The sequence below is a fragment of the Aotus nancymaae genome, unplaced genomic scaffold, assembly GCF_030222135.1.
Source record: "Aotus nancymaae isolate 86718 unplaced genomic scaffold, 86718_ANA_hifiasm-v0.15.2.pri h1tg000007l, whole genome shotgun sequence".
NCBI classification, from domain to species: Eukaryota; Metazoa; Chordata; class Mammalia; order Primates; family Aotidae; genus Aotus; species Aotus nancymaae.
The window spans coordinates 56106286-56127473 of record NW_026988418.1 but is presented as its reverse complement, the minus strand read 5'-3'; the positions used below and the strand labels follow the sequence as shown (position 1 = coordinate 56127473).

The 21188-nt window shown below is 37.4% G+C and overlaps 1 protein-coding gene across 4 annotated transcripts in view; it reads right to left on the bottom strand.

Annotated features, from left to right (window-relative positions):
* Positions 1–21188, bottom strand: part of WARS2 (tryptophanyl tRNA synthetase 2, mitochondrial) — a 130605-nt gene that overhangs the window by 44301 nt on the left and 65116 nt on the right. For all 4 annotated transcript variants that reach the window (XR_010341228.1, XM_021674144.2, XM_064372646.1 and 1 more), the window contains exon 2: positions 10677–10934. Coding sequence is in view for 3 of the 4 variants with exons in the window: in XM_021674144.2 (XP_021529819.2) it covers positions 10677–10934 (258 nt within the window). In the remaining variant the exon portion in view is untranslated. The remainder of the gene's footprint in view (positions 1–10676; positions 10935–21188) is intronic.

Sequence of the window (21188 nt, the reverse complement as noted above, 5' to 3'; positions counted from 1 at the left end):
TCAAAGAAAATAAAAGGAAGGAGGGAATGAAAGTAATGAAATAAAAAACAAAGGAAGCAGGAGTTTGAGACTAGCCTGGCCAACATGGCAAAACCCCATCTCTACTAAATAAGAATACAAACATTAGCAGACATGGTGGCAGGTGCCTGTAATCCCAGCTACTTGGGACGCTAAGGCATGAAAATCACCTGAACCCAGAAGGCAGAGGTTGCAGTGAGCCAAGATCACGCCACTGCACTCCAGCCTAGGTAACAGAGTCAGACTTTGTCTCAAAAAAAGAAAAGAAAAAGAAAAGAAATAAAACACCAAGTTATAGTAAGAGCCTCACAAAATCAAAAATATATCCTCTAAATTATTAACAGAATAGTCTCTAACAAAATTTATCAAGAGGGAAAAAAGGAACAAAGGCACAAAGGCATTTCAAGGAAAAATACCCACAGAAGGTACTGGTTATAAAAATTTCAGCTTTTCAGCATAAATTAGGATTTTCGAAAACGTATCCATCATTATGTGTTAGACAGCTTCCAATATGTCAAGACATTCCTGATGAGAGATGTGGTGATATTAACCAATGTGATTTTTTTAAATACTGCAAATAAAATGTGACAGAATTTGTGAGATCTACATAACTCAGTCTTAAATGTGCAAAGCAAAACTTACCACAGTCAAGAGATAATATAACAGAACAGCTTTATCACACTAGGCCAGTATAGAAGTACTTAAACACATACTCCAGAATCATAAAACCATAAAGGAAAATACTGAATTGGCTATATTAAAAAAAAAAAAAACTCTGAACAACAACAGACTCATTTAAAAATTAAAAAAACAAGCTACAACTGAAAAATGATAATGTATTACAAAGGACTGGAATATGAATATGTAAAGAATCTATAAATAACCTCTACAAGTCAATAGGAAGATATAAATAATTTTGAAAGTACGCAAAAGATATGAGAAAACAATTTATAGAAGAAAACAAAGGGGTTAAAACTTAAGAAATAAAAGCTTAACCTTAACAGTAGTCAGGGAAATTCAAATGAAAACAACAATAAGATGGCATGTTTCACGCATTATAATGGCAAAAGTCATATGTCTAATGACGCCAAATATTGCCAGGGAAAGTTCTTGTTGGTGGTAATGTAAGTTAGAATACCATTTTGGAGAACAAGCTGGCAACATCCACTGAGGCTGATGATAATCCTGATGATCTTCCTGAATATACTCATAGGATACATTAATACACCTAAAGAAAGTCTTTCATATGTGCACAAAAGGCATATACAAGTATGCCCTCTGTAGTATTGTTTGCAGTAATAAAAAGTTAAAAAAAATCTAAATATCCCTTGCCAGGCAAATGGATACATTGTGAAGGAGCCAGACAATGGAATACTGTACAGCAGTCAAACTAAATACATCCCAAGCATGTAACATTGTACACAAAAAATAAATGCAAGAGGCTATGTGCAGCATGCTGCCACTCACATAGTTTCAAAACATGCCAAACAAATAATACAGATTGTTGATGGCTACATCATATGCAATACAAATACTAATATATTTGTGGGAATGATGAGTATCAAATGAATATAATACTGGTTACCTCTGGGAAGGCACAGTGGAAAAAGGCACTAGAGCTAAGTAGAAAAGCTTCTATTATATTCGTAATGTTTAACGTGTAAAAAACAAAACCACATGAAGCAAGTATGCCGAAAGGCAAGCAACTCAAAAGGCAGCCATTCGTCTTTACACTTTTCTGAATGTTTGTAATGTTTCTTTAAAAGTCCTCAAAAAACCTTCAATGAAAAACTCTTCTGAAAATACTTTATTATTGAAGATAAAAAGAGGCATTGCCATTTAACTTCCTCTCCATCTGCTAATCCCATTCTACCCTTATACAAATCCTTCTCAATATCAAGGAGACTAGGGTGGGAGCATTGTGTATACTGGAGGAGGGTGACTGAAAGTTAACATTTGCTAGACAAGATATATTATCTTATTTAAATTCCTATTATGACATTAAAAATGGAGTTCAGAGAGCTTGACCAACTTCCCCATTGTCTCACAACCAAAAAGAAGTGACAGTAAGATTCAAGCCGAGTATGTCTGGCTTCAAAGCCTGTAATTTTTTTTCACTATTGTTCTGAGAGCAAGAAAAGAACTCTTCTTGAAGGTATAATCAACCTGTAACCTGTACCTATGTCCAGGATACAAGTAACACAAGTATTGCAACTTGTCCATCAAGTCACACAGGAGTACAGATCTAGGGAAGGACATGGTGTTATTGGAAACTGTAGAGAAGGAAATACATGCAGAGTTTGATTATATAATAGTTTTCCCAACTTATGATTTATGCCATGGGCCATTTAGATTTTTATCTCCCCCTAGGAACTTTGGAGGTGATGCCAATTTTACAAGTATATTCATTCCCCAAGTCCACTAATCTATGCAGACGTTTGCTCCTTTTCCATTGTGAGCTGAAAGAGCACCTGTTGTTGGCAGCGAACAACTTTGAGAGTTTAACAAATATAAATACACTCAAATCTGTTTCCTAAATTGCCAGAATAAACGTAAGCACTAGACTCTCTGCCCAGTTTAAGGCCTTGGTTTTATAACGCTAAGACAAGGGACAGTTGGTGAGTATAAATAACTTTTATGTATGGACAGTAAGCCAAGAAATATGTAGTTCCTCCGGCTATCATTCACAAGCCAATTTGTCCATAGCCTCTCTTCTTTTATCATTATTGATTTTTGTTTCCTGAGAAACAACATAACTCTAATTAGAGAACAAGTCAGAATGTGGATTCCAGAGCTGCAGATCCCCCTCTCCTCCCTCAACTTTTCCCTGGTCTGTCTGGACCCTGTAACACAGTATCTGGTGGCCCCAACTGTCCTTTTCTCCTAGCCTTCGCGGAAATGCAGTGCCTAGATCTATGTTCCCACTTTCTTTCTTCCATCTGCAGAGTAACAGTGAAAGATGTAGAGGCCTGTACCCCAGGCAGCTGTGGGACTTAGATTGGAGCTGCATTCAGGACTGCTGGCTTGCTAGAAATGAGGCCATTGACTCTGGCATGGGGATGGAAACGTCTGCCAAACACACACACATAGGCATGACCCCTTCCCACGCCGTCTCTCTCTCTCTCTCTCTCTCTCTCTCTCTCTCTCTCTCTCTCTCACACACGTACACACACACACACACACACACACACACACACCTACCTTTGAGAGGAGAGGGTCTATAAAATTCCCCACATATGGTGAACATATTTTAGGTGAAGCACATGACTAGAGGCCAGTGGGAGAGAAAGAAAAAGAAAATAATGAGAAAAATCTTCAGTAAGTCTGAATTGTTCCAGTCAGACTGCTGAGAAAGAATGCAAAAGACTGGAGATGAAAATTATTGGTAAAAATCAACATTGTAACATAGTGAAATCCTTTTCCTAGTTCAAGCAAGAATACACCTGAAAAAAGCACATTTTAAAAATATTTTTCTCTAACTCAGTTTCAAAAATTCTCTATTTTACTTGTAAATAATTGCATGGTGGGGGAGGTGGGTCTAACTAATCCCAACTGACATTGGCTCCCAAAACATTAAATAAAATTGTTTCCTAAATTCTTATCTTTTCTGTTACATATTTCATGATCAATTAAATGCTTATGTACACTATAAACCTTCCAGTATAAAGGAACTAGCAAAATAATCTTTTAAAAATATAGATAATCTCTAATTTATCTGTTTTGTAAGTTAAGAACTGATTTATCAAATTTTCTCAAAACCAGAAAGAAGTATCTTGGCTTCTGCTTTAAAGAGTTATTGGTAGAAGTTAATCAGATCATCCAAGCACAAAATAAACTGATAATAAAAGGTCTGCGTAACTTAGCGATGCAGTAGAAGAAACGCTGGCCTAGTATCCTCTGGGGCTTCATTCTTAAAGTGCTTTCTAGTTAAACTGAGTTTAGTTTTTTACCTAAGGGCAGGAGAGAGATGCTGATGTATTTTTAGTAGAAAGGTGACTGTGGTTGCCTTGTGGGGAATGAACTGCCAAACCGTGAGGTTAGGGCAGGAGTGAAAGGGTAATTTAATTGTTCAGGTAAGAAATAATGAGGGCCTTGAGGTCAGCTCCAACTCCCCACTTCCCCCCTACAAGCATCTCCAGAGGCAGAGATGGGAGGGCTGGGGAAGGGTGCATAGGCAGCAGGCAGAGCAAGGTTCCCGCCTCATGAGTACATCTTCCAGAAGTGGTACTTTACAGGAAAGCTGTGAAAGCCTTCGCTTTGCCACCTATGAGCTGTGTGACCTTAGGCAGCTAATGAAAAACTTCTATATCCTGAGTTATTTCCTAAGTACCAGGTACTACTCAAAGATAATTTTAAGTACATTTTTAATTTACTTAATCTCTTTATGCCTTAATTTATTCATTAGTGTAAGATAACAGTAATATCTAATTCCTGTGTCTGTTTTGATGATTGAGAGAAATCTTAAATTAATTAAGAAAGAAGTATACATCAAATGGCTTGGTAAACCTAACACATTTTTCTTTTTTTGAGACAAATTCTCACTCTGTTGCCCAGGCTGGAGTGCAGTGGTGTGATCTCTGCTCACTTCCACCTCCACCTCCTGAGTTCTAGCGATTCTCCTGCCTCAGCCTCCTTAGTAGCTGGAATCACAGGCACAGGACACCACGCCCGGCTAATTTTTATTTTTTTATTTTTAGAGACAGGGTTTCACCTTGTTACCCAGGCTGATTTGGAGCTCCTGAGCTCAAGTGATCTACCTGCCTCGGCCTCCCAAAGTGCTGGGATTACAGGTGTGAGCCACCATGTCCAGCCAGATTTACACATTTAAAAACAGTTTTCTGACCAGGCACAGTGGCTGACACCTATAATCCCAGCACTTGGGGAGGCCGTGACAGGAAGATTGCTTGAGCCCAGGAGTTTGAGGCTGCAGTGAGCTATAACTCCACCACTTTATTCCAATCTGGGTGACAGAGTGAGACCCTGTCATTCATAAATAAATAAATAAACAGTTTCCTAATAAACATGGGTTTCTAATTTTTTTTAATAAATCTGAAAATGCTATATTTCTTTTTAGCCCCCATCTACTGGAGACTACACAGATTGATCATCTTACACTTGTTAGAATGACTATTATTAAAAAGATAACAAACCAGGCATGGTGGCTCATGCCTGTAATCCCAGCACTTTTGAAGGCTAAGGTGGGCAGATCACTTGAGGTCAGGAGTTTGAGACCAGCCTGGCCAACATGGTGATCTGCCTCTACTAAAAATACAAAAATAAGCCAGACTTGGTGGTGGGTGCCTGTAATCCCAGCTACTTGTGAGGCTGAGGCAGGAGAATTGCTTGAACTGGGAGGCAGAGGTTGCAATGAGCCGAGGTCGTGCCACTGCACCTTAGCCTGGGCGAGAGAGCAAGACTCTGTCTCAGAACAAAAAAACAAAAAAAAAACAAGATAACAAGTGTTGGCAAAGATGTGGAGAAAAGAGAACCCATGCACAGTGTTGGTGAGAAAGTAAGTCAGTACAGCCATTATGGAAAACAATATAGTGGTTCCTCAATAAAATTAAAAACAGAACTACCATATAAGCCACAATCCCTCTAATGGGTATATATCCAAAGGAGATAAAATCACCATGTCAAAGAGACATCTGTACCCTCATGTTTATTGCAGCACTATTCACAATAGCCAAAATACGGAATCAACCTAAATGTCTATCAATAGATGAACGGATAAATAAAATACAGTATATACACACAACAGAATACTATTCAGCCTTAAAAAAAGATATCCTGTCAGTTATGACAACACGGATGAGCCCAGAGGACATATTGTTAAGTGAAAGAAGCCAGGCACAGAAAGTCAAATAATGCATAAGCTCACTTATATGTAAAATCTAAAAAAATCGAGCTCATGGAAACAGAGTAGAATGGGGCAAGAGGAAATGGGAAGATTTGGTCAAGGGACACAAAATTTCAGTTAGACAACAGGAGTAAGTTCAAGAGATCTATGGTACAACATGGTGACCACAGTTAATAGCAATGTATTGTATACAATGTATTGTATACTTAAAGATAGATAAGTATGTGAGGTAATGTATATGTTACACGGCTTGATTTAGCCATTTAAAAATACATACATATTTCAAAGCATCATGTTGTACACGACAAATATATGCAATTTTCGTCAATTTAAAATAAAGAAAAAAAAACCTTCCCAGCATTGCCTATTAAAAAGAAAAGAAAAAATAAAAAAAGACAGCTGTTGATTATTGATTTTTTGTATTACAAAACATAAATCATCACCGTGATCTTTCACCTACTAGAACTCTGCAAATATGGGGTCATGTGGTTAACATAGTAACTGTTTCCAGAAGACTAGCTTATTCACTTATACTTCTACTTGAAATGGTTCTAAGAAGCAAAAGCCAATACATGCCTTCATGGCTGTAAGATAAGGCATGAAGAGGACCTTTCCATCATCATCCATGAACAAACTGAAGCTTTATGGCCATTCTAAAGGAGCTGATGTCTAATGTTCATTTCTAGGCAATCCATGGGCAGTAGGTAAGCACAGCTTCTACTCAAATTAATGAAAATGGTGATGAGCAACTATGTGGGACAGTAGTTTATAGTCACTAACCATCAGCTAACACAGATCAGCGTAAAGAGAAAGCAACTAAAAAGTAAGCTTTATTTTTAAGCTCAAAATAATTAAGTTTAGAGCAAACAAAAAAAAACTTGATGAATATATGAAAGGTGAGGGAAAAAAAGTAGATGCATAAAAAAATCAAAGTTTAATTCTTTTTAAGCATAGGACTAACTTTACAGGAAATATATTAAAATTTGATGAACAAATCAAAAGGCATTTAAAAAGAGACTCGAGATCCATAATCAAATGTAATATGTGAACCTTGGTAGATCTTCACTCAAACAAGCCTACTATAAAAGACATTTTTGGAAGAGTCAGGGTAATTTGGGTATTCGATTATAATATGGAATTATCATTGTTAGATGCTGTTACAATATTATGGTTATGTAAGAAAATTTCCACACTAAAATACTTAGGAATTGAAATGCCATGATATGTGGTATCTGCTTTGAAATACTTCAACAAAGAAAATAACTGACCAGGCACAGTGGCTCATTCCTATATTCACAACACTTGGGAAGGCCGAGGTAGGAGGATCACTTGAGCCCAGGAGTTTGAGACCAGCCTAGGCAACATCATGAGATCCTGTCTCTCCAAAAAAAATTTTTTAAAAAAGGCCAGGTGTGGTGGAATACACCTGTAGTCCCAGCTATTACTCAGGAGGCTAAGGTAGGAGGATCTTGAGCCCAGGATTTCGAAGCTGCAGCGGGCTATGATTGCACCACTGTACTACAGCCTGGGCAACAGAGCAAGACCCTGTCTTTATAAAAAAAAAAAAAAAGAAAGAAAGAAAGAAAGAAAAGAAAAGAAAGTAACATCAGTGAGACAAATAACAAAATGTTAACAAGGGATGGGGTATGGTATACTATTCTCTCTATTGTTAGAAATTTTTAAAATATTTTAAAATTAAATTGTGTTTTAATAAAAGGGGGAAAGAAAGCCTGATAAAATATCCCATCCATCCATGCATAGAGTTGTAATAAGGTTGGCTGCCTGAGTCAAAGAAGGAAATGGCTAAAACCAAGTTTATCTTAGATTACAAAGACACCTGAGGAAAATTTTTATATTGCCTTGTGGGACAAATTGTATAATGTAGGCAAGATGAGTACCTCCCTTAAATTTTGCTGGCAGACTATCAAAATTCTCTGTAATGGAGCTGAAGTAAGGGATAGCAGGAGGCAAATTATTAAACAGCTCTACAACTGCATTAAGGCTATGAGAAGATGGGCACACACCAGTCAACTCCATCCCTTCCACTCTCTGACCTAGACCCCCACTTTTTTGGAGCCAAGGATCTCATTAGGTTCTATTTAAAGAGAAGGTGAATTGTGTCCCTCCTTTACTGGGAAGTCTTTACAAAGTCTCCCATATTGTGGGCTACTTTTTCAAATGCTATTTTGAACAACAAAGTACCACATGGAAGAAGATATCTCAATTATTGCAAATTTTAGATGCTTATAAGGTCACTGCTAAAACTCCTTTACAGTGTAGAAAAAAATTATAACATGGTAATTGTTCCTGAGAGAATGAGCTCAAAGTGCAAGAATAGGATGTAGTTGTAAATAAGCCTTTAATATTAAAGATCACTTTAAAAAGCAATCTGGTAAGTGGTTACTTCGTGGAGATTAGAGATTCATCTTCAAGAAGTATGAAAATAGGTACTTGTAGTTGGGAATACAATTTTAAAAAATTTATCAGATAAGGATCAAAAGACAGCTTGTATTAAAAACAGCTTAGATGAAGTGAAGATGATGTGCTTTGCAAAATGCATTAGGTGACTCAAAAAGCGGCTCTAATGATGAGCAGCTTTCCAGCGTTGGCAATGGATGCGAAGTTTGAAGCACATTCTTTTCACAAAGAAGGTGAGAGTGCTTTTGAAATAGGATGACCAAGAAGTTGAGGGATCTGGGGACAGCTAGTTTGTAGAAGGCAAGACCTATTCAGTAAGGACCTACAAGGTAAAGACTTGTAAGATACAAATGGTACATAATAAATGTGTCTCCAAGTATTTGAAGAGTAGTTGTGCGTAAGCAGAGTTGATTTACTATGTTTTTTTTACAGAGCAGAAATTAAATGAATGAATGGAATTTATATGGAGGTAGATATTTGGTCAATAAAAGCAAGTATTTTATAGTAACTAGATCTGTCCAACACTGAATTTGAAAAGCCGTGTGTAAGTAAAGACTTCCTGACCAAATATAAGGAACGAAGTTGAGGTAATTTGCCTTTATGGTCCTTTCAATGATCAGATTCTATTATTTTATCAAATTATCTCCAAGCTGGCAACAAAGTTGATAGCTGCATTTATTTTTTAAATATACAGTTGGCCTTCTGAATTTGTGTGTTCTGCATCCATGGACTCCACTGAACAGCAGATTGAAAATATTGGAAAAAAAATCTAATAGAAAATAATACCACCACTATATACACACTTTCAAACTGATGACTTTGTGCTGTTGACTAATCTTGTGAGATTAGTCATAAAAAGGAATGAAATCATGTCTTTTGCAGCAATATGGAGGTCAACATGAAATAGAGGCCATTACCCTAAGGGAAATCATTCAGAAACAGAAAGTCAAATATCACATGTTCTCACAAGTGGGAACTAAACAACAGGTCTACGTGGACATAAAGGAGGAATAACGGGCATTAAAGACTCCAAAAGGAGGGAAGAAGATGCTGGTTGAAGAATCACCAATGGAGTACAACATTCACTATCCAGGTGACAGGTACACTAAAAGCTCAGACTTCACCACTATACAACATATCCATGTAACAAAACTGTACATACACCCTCCTAATCTCTAAAAATTCAAAAAATTTAAATATATACATATTAAATCAGTGTGTGTACAGGCATCAAAAAATAACAATACCACAATAGAAAAATAAAACAAATTTAAAAAATACAGTATAACAACTTTTGCATAACATGTATATTGTATTCGGTATTATAAGTAATGTAGAGATGATTTAAAATATATGAGAGAATATGTGTAGGTTATATGCAAATACGATTCTATTTTACAGAAGGAACTTGAGCATCTGCAGATTTTGGTAGCTTTGGGGGTCTGGAACCAACATTCTTTGGATGCCAAGGGATCATTATACTGTTATCATTTATCACGTATTTTTTTTTTAACTGGCTGCTCTGTAAGAATCATTACATTCAGTTTTATGTGTAACAAAACATATATAAAAATAATGATAGAAATGTACAATCAAGGAAGGTTATACATATGCATGCACGTTAACATGTACCATAGCATGTATAACATCCCATTCCTTGCCTGGGCTTTGTCCTAAGATTAAAGCAGATACGTAACAAAGGCATGATCTAGTTAGAATTTTCATCTTTTTCTAGGGTGTATTTTGATTGCCCTGTCTCTAGGCCAGACTATCTGCCTGTCCAAGAATAAACTGATTCATCCCTAGTGAAGATATGAGTCAAATATTTTGGCTTTGCTCTGAAGCCTTTCTTGGCTTGGACACAAGACACTGGGACTTTGTCTTCCAATTTCCCAACCTGTTCTCAAATCATCTCAAAAACTATTATACAGAGAATTAACAATGGGAATTATCCAACAGACCTTCCAAATACAACATCTAATAAAGCAACATTGAAATTACACAAAACTATTGGTCACTAATTTCTATCCCTGATCACAAGGTTAGTCAACAGCACAAAGTCTTCAGTTTGAATGCAACCCCGCATAGCAAAACAATTCCAGGGCTACAAGTACTAATGAAACACAACTCTTTGGTATATAAAGCATCATAAACTTACTAAATACAGTGGAGGAAAAGCTGATAAATACTCTTACAATATAATGATACTTAATGATATAAATACAAGTAAAACATTAAACAAATAATCACATTTGAAAAAGTCACCTTCAAACAAACAATTTTTTAAAATCACAAGCAGGGGTCATATAAACCATTCAACATTTTTTCCTCAAATAATCTGCAAATAAAAGTTTTCTCAGTTCTAATCTGAGAAGCTGACCTGAGATTGTTGGAAAAGGATGCTTTTTTCTGGGTTTATGCCACAGGCAAGAAGAGTAGCAGTCATGTCCAGGATGCTCTGCCGAAGGACAGCGGGGTCTTGGGGGACAGTGATGGAGTGAAGGTCAACAACGCTGAACAACACAGAGTCATATTCATCCTGCAGTCTCACCCAGCTCTCAATGGCTCCCAGGTAATTGCCCAGGTGGGGGATTCCTGTAGGTTGAATGCCAGAAAATACTCGCTTCTTGCTGTCTTTCTGGAACAAAGGAAAACAATCATATTTGCTTTTGAGGCAGAATCCATGAATCCGATGCCCATGTTATCATAGCTATGGGAGCTAGTTCTATTTTTGTAAACTACAATCTGACAGTCATGATTGTCCATTTATTTTGGGCCTACTCTGTAACTCTCTATGCTAGATACTACTAAGGACAAAAAAAATGATATTAAAAATGTTTTTGCACTCAAACGTGTACAAATGCAAAGATGTATAAGAAAAGATCAGCAGCCAGGTGCGGTGGCTCCTGCCTATAATCCCAGCACTTTGGGAGGTCGAGGAGGGTGAATCATCTGAGGTCAGGAGTTCAGGACCAGCCTGGACAACAAGGTGAAACCCCATTTCTACTAAACATACAAAAATTAGCCGGCCTGCAATCCAAGCTACTTGGGAGGCTGAGGTGGGAGAATCACTTGAACCTGGGAGGCAGAGGCTGCAGTGAGCCAAGATCACATCACTGCACTCCAGCCTGGGCAACACAGCGAGATCTCATCTCAAAAAAAACAGGGAGGGGAGGGAAGGGGAAGAGAGGGGAGGGAAGGGGAAGAGAGGGGAGGGAAGGGGAGGGGAGGGAAGGGGATCTGCATCCCCAAGAGAATGTGATCTAACTGGAGACAGAGGATATTGTTTATAAAAAGGTAAGTAAAGGTATAATGTGGTACCATGATCACGGCCAGTTTGGAATGATACAAAGCAGGGTTCAGAGAGGAATCCCAAGAGGAAAAGAGAACTGTGGTTTGGTGGTCAATGAGGAAGCCTTCAGACATAGAATCAAATTTCACTGGAGATTAAAGGGGCCTCAAGGGCTTTTCATGTGATTTCATTTATTTTGCAGTTAAGGAAATGAAGGCCTTGGGATTAGTGCTAAAGACTACTGCTGTTGCCTCAAGATTTTTTAAAATTCTGTTGATATTATAATTTAATGTATAAGATCTTGGGCTAGAAATTAGTGAATATACACTCTATTTCTAATATTACTTCCTAATAAGATTATTCAAATTTTCTATGCCTTGGTTTCCTTTTAACTTTTAATAAAATCATATTTGGGTTTTCAATTCTTCAAAAGGAGATTTTAATTCTATACAATTATTTAAATTATAAAAAATATTTGTATCCTGGTCATGTTTTCCCTTTGGTTTACACTTTCTAATACTGAAGTTACAATAGGAAAATGAAAAGAAAAAAATGCAATACAAATTTTTTAAAATGCTATTTTTCCCCTGAATTATTTTATAATACATTCCACAGTGAAAAATCAAAAATCAGTATGTATCAATAAATGTGCTGTAATCAAAAGGCTCTGTAAAAGAAAATGCTTCATTATCATTTTTAACCACCTCCACAACAAAACAGTAATAGCAGCAATAATTTACTGAACAACTACCATGTTGCAGGCATTTATGCTCAGTGCTTTATATAAATTAATGCTTTTAATCCTTATAATACATTTTATGGCAGGCATATTATTACCTCCAATTTCCAGATGAGAGAAGTAAGGCTCACAGAATTTACTAGATTGCCCATGGTCACACAGCCAGTAGGTGGCGAAGTTGAGGTTTCAGGCCAAGTATCACTGACTTCAAAGCCCATGTACGTTCCCTCTACTAGCTACGATGCTTTGCTTAGCTACCATCTATTAAGACTTTAACATATTCGTTGTATTAATTTTGTAACTTTTCAGCTGGTTTAAAAATTTGCAAAACAAAAATTCACAGGGACAAAAAAGACCATTCTTACACAGGTATCTTTGTGTATTATGAGCCAAGTTTTTCTAGTGTATATATCTAGGAGCAGAATTGCTGAGTCATATGTATGTGTATGTATCTTCAACTGTAGTTACTTCAAAGTGGTGAACTATTCCTAACTATGTAACATTGTACACTTTCTACCAAGTTCCTGTGGTTTCATATTCTCATCAACACTTGGTATTGGCAGTCTTTTTATTTTTGCCTCATCTAATGGAAATGAGGTAGAATCTCATTATGGTTTAATTCTCTTTGATTATTAAAGAAGTTGAGAACTCTTTTTATGATTATTGGCTATTTTTACCTCCTCTTCTATGAAGAGCCTACTTAAATTATTATGCCTATGTTTCTCAGATTGGATTGTCTTTTATTGATTTAAGAATGTATGTATTCTAGATGCTAATATTCTGTCAATTACATGTAGAGCCAATATTATCTTATTGTGTGGCTGTCTTCTCTTTATGTTATCTTTTGATAAAGACAAGTACTTAATTTTACAAATCAAATCTATAACTTCTGATAACAGACTATTGTATCACAGAAGAAATCTTTCAATGCCCTGTGGTTATGAAGGTGCATGTGTGTACGTGCATATATGGATATATACATATAGCTATACACACAAACATACACATATATAAAATGTGTGTGTGTGTGCATACATGTGTGGGCTTTAAAGTTTTATCTTTACTCTTCACATTTAGGTCTGTATCTATCTAGAGTTTTTTGCACATGGTGTCAGATAAGCATCTAATTTCTTCTTTTATTCCCTATATGAATATCTGATTATTCTAGCACCATTTATTGAAAAGACTGTCTCTTCCCACTGCTTTGAAATGCAATCTCCATCAAAAATCAAGGATCCCTGTATGAAGGATCTGGTAAGGGTCTGGTCTTTCAATTCTGACTCATTAGTCTATCTGTAACTGTGTCAGTATCACATTGCTTTTTAAAAACATATCTTGGGACCTAGTAAAGTGAGACTTTCCACCTTCTTTTTCTTCAAGAGCACTTTACCCATCCTTGGCCCTTTATACATATCAATATATTTTAGAATCATCGTGTCAAATCCCAAGAGGAAAAAGAAAACCTGTTCATTTTTTCTTCTTCTTTTTAGATCAGATTAGAAGCTGCAGTTGTTGGCTGGGGTTGCTGTCTGGGATCACATTGCAGCTATAGATTGTTTCAAGGAGAACTGACATCTTTATAATGTTGAGTCCTCCAGTCCAGGAAGCCACAAAGCATGTTAGGTCTTTTTTATACCTAATGCTAGCTCCTGAGAGCTAATCTACTTTTGATATGTGAGTGCCAAGGCCACTTAAATTTGGTATTTCCAAATCCTACAAAGTATAGTCATAAAACAGAATGCGACATCATAGTTCCATTGTCCAGAACTGTGCTTGATCCAAGAACTCAGGAGGAGAGGCAAATGATTTGTGGCTCTGAGGATATGAACAATATCCTTCAGATAATTGAGAACAAATATAATCTTACATTCAAAATCACAAACATGCACATAAAAGGCTTTCAAGTGACGAAATCCCCAAATCATAATTTAGAAACAATATTTTAAAAATAATTCCTACTTGAGAATTGAGACAGAGAGAGAAGGTAGCATAGAATGAGTACCTATTAGTAAGGCTTCCTCCAGGACCTAGGGACCTTAACCAGCTCTGGGTTCCTGATATGGGAATAAGCAAAGGAATTTTCAGTGCAGCAAGAAATGATGAATGGGTTTTAGGGACTGATTGATGAAGAGAGAAAGAGAAGCAGAAAAACAAACTCTGAAGTTAATAAATGAAAAGGAGAAAAATACCATCCTGAAATACTTGACCTAGGAAGATAAGGGACTGTTTATGGTAATGTAAAGGGTTATGAAGACTAGGAATTTTAAGTTGAAAAAACTAGGGATTTTTCACATATATTCCTCCATCTTCAAACTCAGAAATTATTCCCCAGGAGAAATGGAGAAAACATATTCTTGAGAAAACTAGAAGAGAAAAGCACCAGAGAAGAGACTGTGGGAAAAAAGTATTGTGACCAGTGGGAATGGGGTAGACAGGATTTAATACATCTTTTCCATTCTCTAGTTTCTGGGATTCTATAAATTAGTGCAGAGGGAATGATATTATCAGGCAATGAGAGCAACAAGAAGTGTTTTGTTCAATTTTCAAGGCACTATTAAAAAAATACAGCCTCTACATGGGAACTGGATTCCTGGTCTTAAAAATATACAGAGAGCGTCCTGCTCTTCTGCAGTGAGTTTATGTTCCCGTCTATTCCCTCTGCAAGAGTCAGCAGGTGGCCTGACGGCATGGCAGGGGAGACATGCCAGGTATCATGAAATCACGGGGTTGGAATGTGGAGTTTGGGCGGTGGGAGGATGGGGGTTCTGTGTTCAAAAGCGCTAGAGTTAGAAAAGAATGAAAACGAAAAGAGCTTGGCCTTCCCGTGGGTTTGGACAGGAGACAAACCACAAAGAAAACAGCTTCTAGCCTAGTCCACAAGCATTCATTCAAGGGGCAGCCTGGAGCATCAACCTTCAATTCCACTGCATTATGCAGAGGATAAAAAAGAAGTGTATCATAAAGTAGGGCTTCATTTCATTTCAGGTGTGTTTCCTTGTTAAATGCCACTTCCAACCAATACATTTATTGGCTCATTTTTATAACAGAACCAGCAGTACCAAATCCCTGGGGAGGTTCAGGCCTGGGATTTGATATATACCAGAAGAGAGGATGGGTATTCAAATCAAAGATAGAGTATACTTATCATTTTAACAGACAGTGCTGAAACTATTCCTGTTGTACTAAGCATATCCAAAATGTATAAATTCCTTAATTTTCTTACTGTACTCAAAACCAATTGAAACATCCCAAGTTATTAATTATGGCAAAAGAATTTTTGTGATTAACTTATGAGCGCTTCTGTCTTTAATTTCAAGTGAATAAGATACATTAAAAGAAGACTGCCTACTAGCTTTGAAACATCTTCAGCTTCAGTACAGTGGTGAGAAAGACTTCAACTAAAGATTTCAGGACTCTTCTTACAAAGTCCTGCTTGTGTCCAGCTGTAACAGAATTGTTCATTCATCAAACTTGTTTTAACTACAGTCAAAGGTAAACCACAGACTTGGCTCAATGGCCACACTATGTCTTATTGGTTACATAAATGGCATTTTATCACAGATTGTAATTAAAAAAAAAGTACTCAATAACATTGCCAGTTAATTGGGATGAAAATCTCTTTCTGTAAATGTATTTATCCTTCTAATTGTGTATAAATTTAAAAATATTGTTTAAAGCTCTTACTCCTTAGCTCTATGTTTCTCAATTCTATCATTTCCAATGCCTTACTATTTCAATCCTACGTTTCTGAAATATATCTCCAACATTTTCTTGAAAATGCCTCTACTGCCAATTAAGGATTGAAGAGCTGAAACAGAGAAGACCCGGCGTGCCACTGGCTGGGTGGAGGCAGGTGTTCCCCTGAAGGTTTGGCCATGCCTCAGCATTGTTCTGCTATAGTCAGCTCTTTCCTCCAGAAAGCACTGGAGAGTCCTGGTCTGTTAAGAAATGCTCACTTGGGCCGGGCGCGGTGGCTCAAGCCTGTAATCCCAGCACTTTGGGAGGCCGAGGAGGGTGGATCACAAGGTCAAGAGATCGAGACCATCCTGGTCAACATGGTGAAACCCCGTCTCTACTAATACAAAAAATTAGCTGGGCATGGTGGCGCGTACCTGTAATCCCAGCTACTCAGGAGGCTGAGGCAGGAGAATTGCCTGAACCCAGGAGGCGGAGGTTACGGTGAGCCGAGATCGCGCCATTGTACTCCAGCCTGGATAACAAGAGCAAAACTCCACCTCAAAAAAAAAAAAAAAAAAAGAAAAAAGAAATGCTCACTCAACACCAAGAAAAATGGGTTCATTTCTGCTTCGAAATGAAACCAGATGATCAGATCTGGGAATCAACAGAGTAAATATTAATTCAGTATAAGAGAAAGGAGGTCTTATATCACCTCCAAATAAGAAAAAAATTTGTAGGCCAACAATTAAAACTGAAGGAAAAATATTTTTAAAAAGAAAGAAAAAGGAGTGACTAACCAATTAGACTGTGAGCTCTTTAAGGGCGTAAATGATAAGCACTTAATATGTATTGTTAGTTCAGTAAAAGAGTTTAAAAGGAATCAGCTTAATTAGGTGACGAGGGGCAGGGGGAATGGGGACAGCAAACTAGCATGGCATGTATGTACCTATGCAACAGTCCTACAGGATGCAAGGTGTGCACATGTACCCCAGAGCCCAAAGTACAATTAAAAAATACATACATTCCCCACAGGTTTACTTAAGCCATTTTCAAATTTCAAGAATTATTCATCTGTTTTCCTTACATGCACTGTATCTACCATCCTTCTATCATGTGATAAAATGCTTTTGCAGATGTATTTTCCTTCTTGTGATGACTTTCAGCTATCAGAAACATGCCCTGGCCCTTTCATGTACCTCATCTCATGTGGTGAAGGTAGGAATCATCAGCATCATTTTCCAGGGAAGGGCACTGCAAAGTTAAATAACCTGCATAAAGTCACAGGCAGTGAGTGATCTGAGTTTAGCTCTTGCCGCTGGACTCCAAGTTCTGTATTTATTCCATCACGTTGAACTGCATGCAATTTAGAACTTCTACGCTTCAAGCATCCACTCCCACCCAACCCCTCCCCCAACACACTTCTCAGAAGGGGAAAGTGTACCATGGAGATGTTAATCAAAAGGTCAAAGGCACACAACTAGTGGCACAGCTGGGGCTAGAATTCAGAACTCTAGTGCTCTGCCCATCACACCACATAATGTTCTTCCCCAGGTGTCATGTTTTGAATGTGTGAATTTTGAATGTCTAAATTCAAATTGAAACTTAATCCCCACTGTGGTAGTATTAAAAGGTGGGGCCTTTTAGGAAGTGATTAAGTCATGGGGGTTCTGTCACATGGATGGATTAATGCCCTTAAAAAAGAAGCTTCAGGCTGGGCATGGTGGCTCACAGGTGTAATCCCAGCACTTCGGGAGGCCAAGGCAGGTGGTGAGGTCAGGAGTTCGAGACCAGCCCCCATTTCTACTAAAAATACAAAAATTAGCCAGGTGTAGTGGCGGATATCTGTAATCCCAGCTACTTGGGAGCCTGACGCAGGAGAATCACTTGAACCCTGGAGGCAGAGGTTGCAGTGAGCTGACATAGCACTATTGCACTCCAGCCTGGGTGACAGAGTGAGACTCTGTCTTAAAAAAAAAGAAAGCTTCAGAGAAAGTTTGCACTGTTTTGTCCTTCTACCAGGTAAGGACACAGCATTCCTCCTCTCTGGAGGATGCAGCAACAAGGCGCCATCTTGAAAGCAGAGAGCAGTGAGCTCTCATCACACACAAATACTGGTGCCTCACTCTTGAACTCCCCACCTCAAGAGCTGTAATAAATAAATTTCTGTTCTTCATAAATTAACTAGTCTGTACTATTTTGTTATAGCAGCATGAGTGAACTAAGACACCAGGTTTTTAATTTCATACTGTTCTTTTCTTCTGTAGCTATTTCTTTTGTACCGAAACATCTTTTGGGGCTATTTTCTTCAGGTCTTTTTTTCTTTTTTCTGTCAAACAGTACTCAGTGAGTGTCACCCCAGCAGACAGAAATGATAAAATATAAAGTCATGAAACTTTGGCTCCCAGGAAGGATTACATCATCACCTCAGGGCAGCCAATCTATATTTAAATGCAAAGTTTATATGTAAGTAAAGAATAAGGAGGCACGTCCCTTTTATTCTTAGAAAGATGATCAAAACTAAATGAACAATTATCTAAACATGACATAAATAATTTAAAATTTTTGACAGTAAGTTGTAGATTTTAGATCTTTCCTTACTTCTCAAGTGAGCATTTATTGCTATAAATTTCCCTCTACAAAATGCTTTAAATGTGTCCTAGAGATTCTGGTACGTTGTGTCTTCATTCTCATTGGTTTCAAAGAACATCTTTATTTCTGCCTTCATTTCATTGTTTATCCAGTCATCATTTAGGAGCAAGCTGTTCAATTTCCATGTACTTGAATGGTTTGGGGTGAGTTTCTTAATCCTGAGTTCTAATTTGATTGCACTGTGGTCTGAGAGATTGTTATGGTTTCCATTCTTTTGTATTTGCTGAGGAGTGATTCACTTTCAATTATGTGATCAATTTTACAGTAAATGCAATGTGGTGCTGAGAAGAATGTATATTCTGTGGATTTGGGGTGGAAAGTTCTATAGATGTCTATTAGGTCTGCTTGTTCAAGTTCTGCATTCAAGTCCTGGATATCCTTGTTGATTTTATGTCTAATATTGACAGTGGAGTGTAAAGTCTCCCACTATTATTGTGTGGGAGTCTATGTCTCTTTGTAGGTCTCTAAGAACTTGCTTTATGTATCTGGGTGCTCCTGTATTGGGTGTGTATATATTTAGGATAGTTAGCTCTCCTTGTTGCATTGATCATTTTACCATTATGTAATGTTCTTTTTTGTCTCTTTTGATCTTTGTTGGTTTAAAGTCTATTTTATCAGAGACTAGGATTGCAACACCTGCTGTTTTTTTAAAGTCTGGTTTAAAGTCTGTTTTATCACAGACTAGGAATGCAACCCCTCCATTTGCTTGGTAAATCTTCTCTATCCCTTTATTTTGAGTCTATGTGTGTCTTTGCACATGAGATGGGTCTCCAGAACACAGAGTCAAAATAGAAAGAGATAGAGGAGCAAGATCAAATAAAATTCAAAAGCTAGCAGAAGACAAGAAATAACTAAGATCAGAGCAGAACTGAAGGGAATAGAGACACAAAAAAACCCTTTAAAAAAAAATCAATAAATCCAGGAGCTGGTTTATTGAAAAGATCAACAAAATAGACAGACCCCTAGCCAGACTAATAGAAAAGAAGAGAGAAGAATCGAATAGATGCAATAAAAAATGATAAAGGGGATAACACCACCGATTACACAGAAATACAAACTACCATCAGAGATTATTACAAACAGCTCTATGCACATAAACCAGCAAACCTGGAAGAAATGGATAAATTCCTGGACACTTACACCCTCCCAAGACTAAACCAGGAAGAAGTTGAATCCCTGAATAGACCAAATAACAAGGTCTGAAGTTGAGGCAGCAATTAATAGCCTACCAACCAAAAAAAAGTCCAGGTCCAGATGGGTTTACACCCAAATTCTACCAGATGTACAAAGAGGAGCTGGTACCATTCCTTCTGAAATATTCCAAACAGTACAAAATGAGGGACTTCTCTCTAACTCATTTATGAGACCAACATCATCCTGATACCAAAACCTGGCAGAGATACAACTGAAAAAGAAAACTTCAGACCAACATCCATGATGAACATTAATGCAAAAATCTTCAACAAAATACTGAATGCAACAGCACATCAAAAAGCTTATCCATAATGATCAAGTAGGCTTCATCCCAGGGATGCAAGGCTGATTCAACATATGCAAATATATAAATGTAATCCATCCATCACATAAACAGAACCAAAGATAAAAACCACATAATCATCTCAATAGATGTAGAGAAGGCCTTCAACAAAATTCAACAGCTCTTTATGCTAAAAACTCTCAACAAACTAGGTATTGATGGAACGTATCTCAAAATAATAAAAGCTATTTATGACAAACCCACAGCCAATATCATAATGAATGGGCAAAAACTGGAAGCATTCCCTTTGAAAACTGGCACTAGACAAGGATGCCCTCTCTCACCACTCCTATTCAATTTAGTATTGGAAGTTCTAGACAGAGCAATTAGGCAGGAAAAAGAAATAAAGGGTATATAAGTAGCAAAACAGGAAGTCAAATTGTCTCTATTTGCAGATGACATGACTATATATTAAGAAGACCCCAACATCTCAGCCCAAAACCTCCTTAAGCTGATAAGCAACTTCAGCAAAGGCTCCAGATACAATGTGCAAAAATCACAAGCATTCCTATACACCAATAATAGACAAACAGAGAGCCAAATCATGAGGAAACTCCCATTCACAATTGCTACTAAGAGAATAAAATACCTAGGAATACAACTAACAAAGGATGTAAAGGACCTCTTCAAGGAGAACTACAAACTATTACTCAAGGAAATAAGAGAGGACAAACAGATGGAAAAATATTCCATGCTACTGGTTAGGAAGAATCAATATCGTAAAAATGGCCATACTGTCCAAAGTAATTTAAAGATTCAACACTATCCCCTACCATTGACCTTCTTCACAGAACTGGAAAAAAACACTTTAAACTTCATATAGAACCAAAAGAGAGCCCGCATAGCCAAGACAATTCTAAGCAAAAAGAACAAAGCTGGAGACATCACGCTACCTGATTTCAAACTATACTACAAGGCTACAGTAATCAAAACAGCATGGTACTGGTACCAAAACAGAGATACAGACCAATGGAACATAACAGAGGCCTCGGAGGCA